The 13,415-nt window shown below is 43.2% G+C and overlaps 1 protein-coding gene across 6 annotated transcripts in view; it reads right to left on the bottom strand.

Annotated features, from left to right (window-relative positions):
- The window catches only part of COL7A1 (collagen type VII alpha 1 chain), a 201,752-nt gene that overhangs the window by 151,973 nt on the left and 36,364 nt on the right, over window positions 1-13,415 (bottom strand). For all 6 annotated transcript variants that reach the window (XM_061618340.1, XM_061618339.1, XM_061618342.1 and 3 more), the window contains 4 exons: window positions 10,967-11,116; window positions 5,510-5,629; window positions 1,479-1,625; window positions 795-911 (listed from right to left, as the gene is read on the bottom strand). In XM_061618340.1, the coding sequence (XP_061474324.1) occupies window positions 795-911; window positions 1,479-1,625; window positions 5,510-5,629; window positions 10,967-11,116 (534 nt within the window). The remainder of the gene's footprint in view (window positions 1-794; window positions 912-1,478; window positions 1,626-5,509; window positions 5,630-10,966; window positions 11,117-13,415) is intronic.

Here is a 13,415-nt window from a genome sequence, read left to right as displayed (position 1 = left end):
GAGGGCGGGGCAAGGCAGGTGGAAGCAGCCTCCCCTGATGGCAACAGAGTCTCTCTCCCCTCATTTAGGGATGTTTGATGAATTTGTGAACTCTGGAACAATTGGACCTGATCTGCACCTCCTGAACTAATGTGTGGATTGAAACTTGGTTATCTACTAGCTTTTGCATTTCCCAAATAATCTGACACCGTTCTTGGCTTATAAAAATGTATCAAAATGCATTTTAAAATACATGTTTTGAGTGAAAATATGTTTGGAAAAGTGTAGTTTGAGAGGAAATATGTCTTAAAATGCATTTTTTAAAGAAAACATGCTTAAAATGTTGAAACAAATATGTATAGGTGAATTTTCATGGGGCTTTAAAAAAAACAAATTTGCACATAAATGTGTAAATGGACGAAACAGATTTATGAATGAACACATGTGGGAGTGACATGGACCAGAAACAGACTGATTTATCCATCCTTAGTCACAACAATAGCCCACATCTAGCCTCCCCAACTTCCTAGTCTTCATCATATCTTCCAATTTTGCCCAGGCTTTGCTGTAACAACCCCACAGTCCTTTACTATTATCCTTCTCCTCTAGAGAAGAAGAATAGTCCTGTGCTTATGGAGAAGCCTCAGAGATCATATCCCAGGAAATTCTGGAAAAGGGTGGGAAAGAAAGGAAGAAGAAAAATCAGCTTCTCAAAAGTTTGTGTGAGAAAGTCTCCTCCCATTCACCCACCCAGTCCACCTCTTAGCCTTCCCACAAACTCCCTTCCACTGATTACAGAAACCAGGCCAGAGCACCTGTTGCTTTTCTCCATTCCAGCCGATAGCCCCGGGCATTGGGGATGATGTTCCAGGCCAACTGGATAGATGTTGGATCAATAGTGACAATTCTCAGAGTCTGGAGTATAATGGTTTCTAAAGAGAGCAAATACAAACTGGGCTCAGGAGGATTGCAACTCTCAGAAAGAGCACAATAACCACTTAGTAATTCCTTCACCTTCCAAATATGCCCCAAATCTTAACTTGTGACTGTGGGAGAAGTCCATTTGCGGGGAAGGAAAGCCAATCAAAATCAAAATACATCACTGCAACAAGCTCTAACACTCCTTCAAAAGGAGAGGAGTGGCTGGGCTTTGTGCTCTAAATGCATAATGTTGTCCTGAATGTGCCTGCATACCAATTCTCACCTCTGTGTCTCAATCTCCAGCAGAGTTCCAACATTGTATTGTATTTTACATTTTCCTCCCTCTCTTGAATACAGGTATGTGGGGAGAAGGTGGGTGAGCTGCTATTCAAACTTGAAACATAGAACGATTCTGTTATCTCAATCTTTGACTGAGATCACATTAGAAGTGGAATGCTGAGCAGACCAGTAATGATTAAACCACCCGTCTCATCACGTAGCTTGGCCAATGCTACCACTACCACTAATAATAATAATATTTTTTTAAAAAAATACTCCCTTGGATATATAACACACACCAGTTCTCCTCCTAATGGAGGCTTTTGGCCCTTCCATCTGCCCATAGACTGGAGCAACAGTCACCACGTAATCAGTGTCAGGCTGCAGTCCAGTTAACAAGTAGGAGTTCTTGCTAGGATCCACATCAGCTTCCTGCACATCCTGACCTGAAAAAACACAGAACAAACAAAACAAAACAATCTAGCAGCAGTGACATCTACTATACAGTATATGGAGATAATGGTGTTCATAGTGGACTGCATTAAAATGGCCTATGGACTAATACTCCTGGCTGAGAAAGGAAAATACTACCTACTAAGCTAATCTTCATGAGCTATTAGAGGCAAAAAGTCTTCCTTCAGAAAATGGAAGTCTTGTCCAAATGAAGAAAATAAAAAGGAACACAAACTCTGGCAAAAGAAATGCAAGAAGACAATAAGGGATGCTAAAAAAGAATTTGAGGAGCACATTGCTAAGAACATAAAAACCAACAACAAAAAATTCTATAAATACATTCAAAGCAGGAGACCATCTAGGGAGGCGATTGGACCCTTGGATGATAAGGGAGTCCAAGGTGTACTAAAGAACAACAAGGAGATTGCAGAGAAGCTAAATGAATTCTTTGCATCTGTCTTCACAGTGGAAGATATAGGGCAGATCCCTGAACCTGAACTAACATTTGCAGGAAGGGATTCTGAGGAACTGAGACAAATAGTGGTAACGAGAGAGGAAGTTCTAGGCTTAATGGACAATATAAAAACTGACAAATCACCGGGCCCGGATGGCATCCACCCGAGAGTTCTCAAAGAACTCAAATGTGAAATTGCTGATCTGCTAACTAAAATATGTAACTTGTCCCTCAGGTCCTCCTCCATGCCTGAGGACTGGAAAGTGGCAAATGTAATGCCAATATTCAAAAAGGGATCCAGGGGGGATCCCAGAAATTACAGGCCAGTTAGCTTAACTTCTGTCCCTGGAAAACTGGTAGAAAGTATTATTAAAGCTAGATTAACTAAGCACATAGAAGAACAAGCCTTGCTGAAGCAGAGCCAGCATGGCTTCTGCAAGGGAAAGTCCTGTCTCAGTAACCTATTAGAATTCTTTGAGAGTGTCAACAAGCATTATAGATAGAGGTGATCCAGTGGACATAGTGTACTTAGACTTTCAAAAAGCGTTTGACAAGGTACCTCACCAAAGACTTCTGAGGAAGCTTAGCAGTCATGGAATAAGAGGAGAGGTCCTCTTGTGGATAAGGAATTAGTTAAGAAGCAGAAAGCAGAGAGTAGGAATAAATGGACAGTTCTCCCAATGGAGGGCCATAGAAAGTGGAGTCCCTCAAGGATTGGTATTGGGACCTGTACTTTTCAACTTGTTCATTAATGACCTAGAATTAGGAGTGAGCAGTGAAGTGGCCAAGTTTGCTGACGATACTAAATTGTTCAGGGTTGTTAAAACAAAAAGGGATTGCGAAGAGCTCCAAAAAGACCTCTCCAAACTGAGTGAATGGGCGGAAAAATGGCAAATGCAATTCAATATAAGCAAGTGTAAAATTATGCATATTGGAGCAAAAAAATCTTCATTTCACATATACGCTCATGGGGTCTGAACTGGCGGTGACCGACCAGGAGAGAGACCTTGGGATTGTAGTGGACAGCACAATGAAAATGTCGACCCAGTATGTGGCAGCTGTGAAAAAGGCAAATTCCATGCTAGGGATAATTAGGAAAGGTATTGAAAATAAAACAGCCGATATCATAATGCCATTGTATAAATCTATGGTGCGGCCGCATTTGGAATACTGTGTACAGTTCTGGTCGCCTCATCTCAAAAAGGATATTATAGAGTTGGAAAAGGTTCAGAAGAGGGCAACCAGAATGATCAAGGGGATGGAGCGACTCCCTTACGAGGAAAGGTTGCAGCATTTGGGGCTTTTTAGTTTAGAGAAAAGGCAGGTCAGAGGAGACATGATAGAAGTGTATAAAATTATGCATGGCATTGAGAAAGTGGATAGAGAAAAGTTTTTCTCCCTCTCTCATAATACTACAACTCGTGGACATTCAAAGAAGCTGAATGTTGGAAGATTCAGGAGAGACAAAAGGAAGTACTTCTTTACTCAGCGCATAGTTAAACTATGGAATTTTCTCCGACAAGAAGCAGTAATGGTCACCAGCTTGGATAGCTTTAAAAGAAGATTAGACAAATTCATGGAGGACAGGGCTATCAATGGCCACTAGCCATGATCGCTGTGCTCTGCCACCCTAGTCAGAGGCAGCATGCTTCTGAAAACCAGTTGCCAGAAGCCTCAGGAGGGGAGAGTGTTCTTGCACTTGGGTCCTGCTTGCGGGCTTCCCCCAGGCACCTGGTTGGCCACTGTGAGAACAGGATGCTGGACTAGATGGGCCACTGGCCTTACGCAACAGGCTCTTCTTATGTTCTTATGTTCTTATGAGGACTTAGGTGATGCTCAATACACAGCAATCAGAGGAATGGTCTGTAGCAGAGAGAATTCCACCAGCAGCGTACCCTGAAAGGGACCAATGTCCCATCTAAACCAGTACAGTATCTAAACCAGCTGTCTTCATGGACACATGTCAATATCAATTTAAACCGCAACAACAATAATAAGGAAAGAGTTGTCCCTGGAACAAACCAATTATTTTTCATTATATATCATTTTTGTATCCTGTCATATCTCAAAAGAGTTAAGAGGGGGTGGCATATTTTAGTTCAACACATTTTTGTCTCACAATAATTCTGGGAGGAAGGTTAGGCTGAGAGCAAGTCGTTGGCTAAGGCCATTCAATGAACTTAGCAGTGGTGCAGAGTCCTGCACTCAGGCTTCTCTGATCCAAGTCCAACACACATTTAACTGTCAGCTATGCCACAATGATTCCCACCAGTGCATGGAATGACTACAGTCAACAGGTGGATGAATTACTAGAGAACTGGAATCCAGTTGTGATGTCACAGATCCTGTGAGTTGTTTAGATAATTCATTATGCAACTGCATATAGATGGTGATCTTTCTTGCAGGTACCATACCATGATTATGTGATAAAGTTTCAGATAAAACAGCATTGTTAAATGATAGTCATTGTAAAATTAAGATATGAATGATATAATTAATTATATAAGATATTCATTATATAATTAAGAAATGAATTATATAATTAATTAGAAGGGAATATAATACTTTGAAATATGAACACAGCAGTTTCATTACTGACATGATTTTTTTAAAAGAAGGAATATTGACAGCTTATTGGAACAGTTACACTGCTAGGTTACCTCTTTCAGGTTCTACAGCTGTAGGTATATGTGAGATCACAGCTTCACCTAGAGCAATCTCTGGTTCGTCATGGGACTTTCTTAATGCTCATACATAAGTTTACACATTAAAAGGGTTGATCCTAGCTTCCTATAAAGGCAAGTAGATACTGATCCTTTGATTCAGAGCTGAGTACCACAAGAACTTAAGGACACATATAATTAAAACTATCACCTCTCTATAATAATGTATCCTATACTGAACAAGACTTTATATTGGTTTTTGATAAATGCTAAAGTATGCTTTTTATGCATACAGTGGTGCTTCTTTTTTGTGTGCTAAATGAAGGACTTATTTTAGCAGCCACCTGATTGGGCTCTCGGTCCAGCTACTTTGGAACCTTGTGCTGAACTGCTATGATCAACGCATTTGCTACCAAATCCCCTACCTCCCACACTTCTTCCACACTTGTTGTATCCATCTGTAAAAATCTTCAGATGTACCTTTTTAATAAAATAATTGCCTTCCTCTTTTTCTGGTAGCTGAAGCACCAGCACACAAGTGATTAGTGCAGTTTGGGAAGTGAAAATAAAATTGAACTTCCATAAGGTTATCAGTACAGTCAATTAAGTCCCACTGGGTACATATGAAATATATCTTCATAGCATTTTGGGCCAATCAAGTAATTGTAGCATCATGTTGACTCATTTGATTGATCATACTGTGCTCTAGCATCCTGATGTTGGAGCCCAGGAGGAAAACGGGGCAGTTGAGCAGACATACCTGAGAGGAGTCCCCAGGTAACACGGTATGCAGTTGCTCCACTCACACCCCGCCAGGTCACCAGCATGCCATGGGAGGAGATGTTCAAAGCAGATAGCTGTTGCACTCCTATCAAACTCACTGAGGATAGAGAAAGCAAAACCAACACCGAAAAGTATGATGATGTTCTATATCTATTAAATATGCCATTTATCAATAATGCCACAGTCTAGATGCTGGTGAACCACAATTTCACAGAAATAATTCTTAATTAACTATACCTTGGACTTAATAAAGGGTATGGTTTCCACTGCTTACAATTTACTACTTTAAATATGTTGCAGGAATACAATGCTTTACGCATACAGCCAATAATATCTAGAGGCTTGTTGAATGGGAAGCAGCAGCTGGAACCACTCAGGTGGGCAGATCTTTGCCCAGCACACTGTTGCTCTCCTGAAGTCCTGCCTCCCGGACTGATAACACTGGCCTTTACAGCAAGGGAGGAGATAAAACATTTTGCTTCAGGCTTGAAGAAATCTGCTTGCTGTGTCCAGCATTTGGCATTTTTGAAGAACCGGCTGCTGCTTATATTTTTGTTTATATTTCACTGTACTAGAAAAGTTTTTCATGTTTCACTCTGGTTCATATGTTCTGATAGCTTATTTTATAATGTATTTTAAATGTTATAACATTTTTTTTCTTTTGTACATGAGCTGAGAATAAATAAATAAATAAATGGACTGCCTTCAAGTCGATCCCGACTTATGGCGACCCCATGAACAGGGTTTTCACAGTAAGCGGCATTCAGAGGTGGTTTGCCATTACCTTCCTCTGAGGCTGAGAGGCAGTGACTGGCCCAAGGTCACAAGTGGCATACAAATCAAATAAACAAAATCATCTAAAATGTGATGCCTTATTTGGCCCAAAATGCCTGTTTAAACCCCTAAGCTAATGATAAAGAAGCAGTCTTGACTGAAAATGCTGCAGCACTGACACCCTACATCTCTCAAAAACTGCCACATGTATACAACATGAGGGAACTTGCAATTCCTTAGGAACCTAATAGGGCTAGTTTTAGGAAAGGGAACTATTAGGATGGTCCGTCCCAGACGCCTGATGGAGCCAAAGGGATTCCTGAATGCGCTGGGAGATTTGGAGCCGTCAGAAGGTCGCCCGGTCGAAACCCTGGTGACAGAGTGGAATAGGGAGATCACCAGAGCAATAGACCGGGTGGCTCCGAAATGTCCTCTCCCCCTGAATAGAACTCAGATTGCGCCCTGGTATATACCACGCTTATGGGGTCTGAGGCAGGAGGTGAGACGACTAGAGCGCCGGTGGCGGAAATCTCGCTCCGAAGACGATCGGACACTGGTTAGAGCAGCAATAGCTGCCTATCAAGTGGCAACAAAGGCAACAAAGAGGGATTTCTTTGCTGCCTCTATTGCATCCGCAGAGTGTTGTCCCAGGAGGTTGTTCCAAGTGGTCCGAAGCCTGGTCGGTCTGGTTGCGCAGGAACCCTTGGAACATTCTAAAGCCTCCTGTCACTCATTTGCCAAACACTTTGCTGATAAAATCGAGTGCCTGAAGAACACGATTCCGTACGCCGTGGATACAGGAAGTGGGCCAGAGTCGGCCAGTTGCATCCCGGTCCGGTGGGATCGGTTTCAGCCTCTTCCCTCTGAGGAAGTGGACAAGGTGCTCTCTACTGTGAGGCCGACCACCTGTCTGTTTGACCCTTGCCCTACGTGGCTCATTATGGGCTGCAAAGAGAGACTGAGCGAAGGGATCAAGGCAGTGGTAAATGCTTCCTTGGAAGAGGGTGCAATGCCATTAGCCCTTAAGGAGGCGGTAATAAAGCCCATTCTGAAAAAGTCCTCCTTGGATCCCCAAGAGTTGAACAACTTTCGCCCAGTCTCTAATCTACCATTTTGGGGCAAGGTGATCGAGCGAGTGGTGGCCACACAGTTACAGACACACTTGGATGAAGCAGATTATTTAGATCCATTCCAATCGGGCTTCAGGACTGGACATGGAACTGAAACAGCCTTGGTCGCTCTGGTGGATGATTTGAGGAGGGCGTTGGATAGGGGAGAACATGCATTCCTCGTCCTCCTGGATCTCTCAGCGGCTTTCGATACCGTTGACCACGGTATCCTCTTGGATTGCCTGGAGGGAATGGGAATAGGGGGCACTGTTTTATGGTGGTTCCGTTCCTATCTCTCGGACAGGCACCAACGGGTGGCATTGGGAGATGAGGTTTCAGACCCTTGGCCTCTCAATTGTGGTGTGCCACAGGGTTCTATCCTCTCTCCCATGCTATTTAACATCTATGTAAAGCCGCTAGGGGCCATCATCAAGAGATTTGGGTTGCAGTGCCACCAATATGCGGATGACATTCAGCTCTATCTCTCATTTAAGTCCTCACCAGAGTTGGCTGTGGATACCATTTCCAAGTGCCTGGAGTCCGTAAGTGAATGGATGGGAGGCAATAGGCTGAAACTGAACCCCGACAAGACCGAGGTACTGCTTGTGGGAGACAAGAGAGGGTTGGGAGATATTGACCTGGTGTTGAATGGGGTAAGATTGCCCCTGAAGGACCAGGTTCGCAGCCTCGGGGTCATTCTTGACTCCCAGCTGTCCATGGAGGCTCAGGTTTTGGCAGTGAGCCGGGCAGTTTGGTATCAATTACATCTAATACAGAGGCTGCGACCCTACCTTCCTGTCCATCTGCTCCCACGGGTGGTACATGCCCTGGTCTCCTCTCGCTTAGACTACTGTAATGCGCTCTACGTTGGGTTACCCTTGAAGACGGTCCAGAAACTACAACTGGTTCAGAATGCGGCGGCACGTTTGATTAAGAACAGCCGCCACCGTGATCATATCACTCCAGTGCTAGAAGATCTGCACTGGTTACCAGTTGTTTACCGGGCCCAATTCAAGGTGTTGGTATTAACCTTTAAAGCCCTACACGGTTTTGGTCCAGTTTATCTAAAGGAGCGCCTCCAGCATCATCAAATATGCCGCCTGACGAGATCAGCCTCACAAGACCTTCTCTCGGTCCCACCAGTCAAAACAGCTAGGCTGGTGCGGACCAGAGTGAGGGCATTTTCGATTGTGGCCCCCACCCTCTGGAATTCTCTGCCCTATGACATCCGCCATGCCTCCTCCCTGGCAGGTTTCCGCCGAGAATTGAAAACCTGGCTATTTTGGCGGGCCTATGGGACTTTTGGGTAATCTCGTTTTATTCTGTAAAGATGTGGGTGGGTTTTGATTATGTAGAGTTGCTGTTCATTTGTATTTATATGTTATTTTATTCTTTTGTACGTCGCCTAGAGTGGCCGTTCATACGGCCAGATAGGCGACTTAGAAATAAAATTTATTATTATATTATTATTTTGGGGGAGGGGAACCATGGCAATCATCTGGGGCACCTGGGCTGTGGAGTGTAGGACTTGGGGTTTCCCATCCATACCCTAGCTACTCAACTATCCACTCAACCACTTGAACAAATAACTCAAACAATTCATATAGCACAAGTAAACACAGGTTTATAGATCCTAACATACAGATCTTAAAAAACAATAAATCACGCACATAAATCATGCATCACAATTGTGAAACTGGAAATAAATGCAATAAAAATTAAGGTGTCCAAAAGCTGAACAAATGGAGGGGGTGCCAAGGATGTGACTTACCTAGGGTGTCAGTTGGTCTAGGGATGACCCTACACTAGATACTGATAGGTGAAACTGTTAATCGTTTATGGGCAAAGGTGTTTCTCAAGGCAAAATTACAGGTCAAATTATAAGACATGACAGCCCATGTTGGCCTTCTTTTTGCAGATGATCTGAGAGACCTTTTCCATAAAGATCTAGTGGTCTCTTTTTTAGGTGCAGCTCATCTTAAGCTAGCAAAACACTGGAATGTTCCCTAATGCCCTACACACTCACATCCTGTCAAACAAGGGTGAAAAATGGGATAATGATGAAGAAACATTTCATAATAAAGTCTCTAAGGAACTAGTAAAACCAGAAATGTTCCCCCCCCACCAGATGGCGCCCTTTCACAACTATAGTTGGAATAAAATCTGTCTACATTGAGCCACCACTTAAATAGAGGGTTACTTACATTGTCAGTCTAAGCTAACAAAGTAACACACATAATTTCTTATTTTTCATAAGATTTTTAAAAAATATTGCTTTGCAGGTTTGATATTTTGTTGTGCACCTTATATATTGCAAAACAGCCCTAACTATGAAATACTTTTCAAATTAAAAATGTGTGATGATAACAGCAAAGATCAAGCATTCTACAAGTTTTCATTATAATTAGAAAACCAAAACCAAGACATCAAACTTGGTCCACCAGTTCTTAGCACTGAGGCTGCAATCCTGTGCACACTTGCTTGAAAGTAAGCCCCATTGAACTCAGTCATTGAACAAACATGTATAGGACTTGGCTGCAAGCAGTCATATTAGCTTAAATAAACAGTACCTCTAATCCATCACTTTCTATCAAGTAGTGGCCAGCTACAAATGCCTAAGTTAGGGGGGCACAGTAATTGCAAAGCAATAGTTGAATGCACCCAGAGAATCACATTTAGCAAGAATGTGTATTCCCTGGCCACCATCCCCTCATATAATAAAGCAGAGATTGATAACCTGTGGTCCTCCAGATGTTGCTGGACTCTAGCGTCCATCATTCCTGATCATTAGTCATGCTGGCTGGGGCTGATGGGAGTGCCACAGTTTAGCCAACTGTGCTATAAAGGCAGCAAATGTTGTCTGCATCTGTTTACACCAAAATGCATAAGTGGCTGTTGGACTTTGGAATTCAAATTCTAAGGTCGTACAAGACCCACTTTGTACTCTGCTGCCCAAGCCTCCTGTGATAGTGAAACAACTAATGTCAGAGGAGCTGTTTCTACCTTTTCCCCACCCATGTAATCCAATTATGACATCACAAAGGAACAGCCACTCACTGTCAGACATAACTCACAGCCTGTGGACTGTTATTATGCTAGCCTTAGATATAAAACAGGTCATTTTCCCTTCTGAACCCCAATCTATGGCTAGTTTCAAATGGATCTGGAGGACAAGTTCCCTAATCACTTTGGGCATTACTGACTACTTTTTTAGCCTAGAATGTACTGAATAAGTTGTCTAAATCATTTGTTGTGAGCAAAACATTTGATCTGGCACACCACCATTAGACAGGCCTGCTGGGATGCTTAAGAAGAGTTACTCAAATAACCCCTTCACCATTTGCATTTGAGGCTGAAAAAATAGTGGCTGTTGAGGTGCAGAGTGGTCATAAAGGTCATCAATTTGTCTCGGAAATACCATTGCCAAACAGTTCTCCCCAAAATAATTCAGCACAGCTCCTCCCTCCTAAGCCAGGGCTGCAGCTCTTGAGAGGAACATTTCTCTTCCCAGATATCCAGGCTCAGGTGGCCTTAAGTCAGATGGAACTTACATGTACGGCCACTAACTACGGCAGGTGCTACTGTATGACGCGGGTAGATGGGGTAGAGTGTGACCATATAGTCAGTGTTGGGCCGAAGATTGCTGAGCAAGACTGATGTAGCACTCGGCCCAAGATTGATCTCCTCAGGCTGAGTGTCACCTTTGAGAAGAAAAAACAAGGAGAATTTCAGGGACACATAGAACAGAAGGGTGGAGGTGAACAGCATCACCAGAAATCCCTCATACAATGACATAATTGGTTATACAGGGTTATACTCTTATTTAAACACATTACTGAAAAAAATCCACTTCAAGTCCTTACTGGTCCCTTTATTTTTGAAATCTTAATCTTGCAACCTAGCGATCCAAGTGATGTCAAGAACATTAGCAAGCCTAATGACTGAAAGATAAGGCAATTTGGTAGCTCTAAGTCAAAGCACTCACACTGTTCTGAGTTGCACATACATCTTGAAGTCACTGCAGGGCATAAGTTGTGGCAAAGTGCAGGCAATCCTTGCTCTCCTGAGTGAGGAGGGTTGGGCATCCTGGCATAAAATACTCTTAGGTGTGTGAACAACAAGCAAAGATGTAGCTAAGAGAAAATATGAAGCATGTTTGGCAGGAAAACTGATGAATGAGTAAAAATCAGTCCAATAGTCCATTCTGTTGGCTGGGTAAGGAGTGCCAGATTGGAGCCAGAGGTTCAGACTCCTGGACCTGGAATATGTCATTCTGCTATGATATGAATGCAGCATACTCGCTGTTGATCATGCTCATGCATCTCATGCATTTTCCATTACCAGTATTTACTTTAAAAGCACTGTAACACATAACAGAATGCATGCCCCAGTTTCATGATGCAACCCCGAGTTTTGATCCAGTGGTCCTGTCAGTCTCTATGTGATATCATGGAGAATAAGGCTATGAATGGTTACTTGCCACAATGGTTATGTTCTGTCTCCACTATTGGAGGCAATATTTTATTTTATTTTATTTTTATTTTATTTTATTTTATTTTATTTTTGTTTTATTTTATTTTATTAATTAGATTTATATCCTGCCCTTCCTCCCAGGAAGGAGGAGCCCACAGCGGCAACCAAAAGCACTAAAAACACTATAAAACATCATAAAAATAAACTTTAAAATATATTACAACAAAGCATCCTTAAAAACATATTAAAACAAAACATCTTTTTTTAAAAAAGCTTTAAAAACATATTAAAAAGCAATTCCAACACAGACGCAGACTGGGATAAGGTCTCTACTTAAAAGGCTTCTGAATATGCTTCTGAATACCAGTTGCTGGGAATCACAGGTGGGAAGAGTGCAGTTGCACTCAAATTCTGCCTGCAGGCTTCCCATGGGCAACTGGTTGGCCACTGTGAGAACAAGATGCTGGACTAGGTGGGCCTCTGGCCTGATACAACAGGGCTCTTCTTATAATATTTCCCCAGTTTCCCAGAGGAATCTATATCCTATCTGAGAACTCAGTCAATCCATATTTGAACAGCTAAGGAGAGAAATGGGAGGAGTGGGCAGGGCAGGAGAGGCTCTTTACCTACAGTAGATACTGGCTGGGCTTGCAGAATAATGGTGGAGAGTTGAACCATTCTCTCCAAGCATCACAGTGAATGCCTAGGCACCACTTGCTGAGAAACATGGTGTGTGTATGGTTGTGTGCATGATTGTTGGCAGTAGGAAGAGGATGCCAGTGTAGAGCTATGCCTGACCCGCTATGAATTCTTGCATGCCCCCACTTGTTTATGTAGGCATCTCTCAAATAAGCCGCACTGTGTATATCTGAGCTCAAAGACCTTTGTTTCTGGATCACTGTGTAGCCAGATGCAAGAGGCTAAACCACTGGGTAGGAAGTTTACAGGATCTGAAAAGGGATGCCAGGGGCTACCTCTCCAACACTGATAGACAAAGGCTATAGGATAGGGAGACACAAGAAGAGACCCATTTGGGTCTAACTGTGGCCAAAGCTGCAGTGGTTTGGTTCCTGCACATTTGGGAGATGCAGAGTAAAAGGGCAACCAAAGCGGTGGTTGTTTCTGCTGAGCTCAGCGGCATTTTGGTGCCCACAGGGCAGCATTCTCTGCTAGGGAGATACATTGCCATGGCAGCAGGTGTGGCCATGCAGTGGGTGAGGCTCTGGGAGATCTGCCAGGGTTATAAGCACTGGGATGGCTGCAGGCTGGGGAGGGGCAGCTCCAGGGGCAGCTTCCAACAGGCACAACACAGGATATTTTCAGCAGGGGAATCTTCCAAATAGTGTCTTCTCCCCCAATCCTGGACTCTCTCGCCCAGCACAGCCTGAACTCTGGCAATGCACATGCATTGCGACACTCAGGCACACTCTGATTCACACACACACACACACACACACACACACACACACACACAGGCACAAGCTATTCCTCCACCCCATGCTGTCCCAAAGCTTTCTTTTCAAATTG

The sequence above is a fragment of the Rhineura floridana genome, chromosome 3 (assembly GCF_030035675.1).
Source record: "Rhineura floridana isolate rRhiFlo1 chromosome 3, rRhiFlo1.hap2, whole genome shotgun sequence".
Lineage (NCBI taxonomy): Eukaryota > Metazoa > Chordata > Lepidosauria > Squamata > Rhineuridae > Rhineura > Rhineura floridana.
The sequence above is the reverse complement of the archived record's forward strand: the minus strand, read 5'-3'. Positions and strand labels throughout refer to the sequence as shown.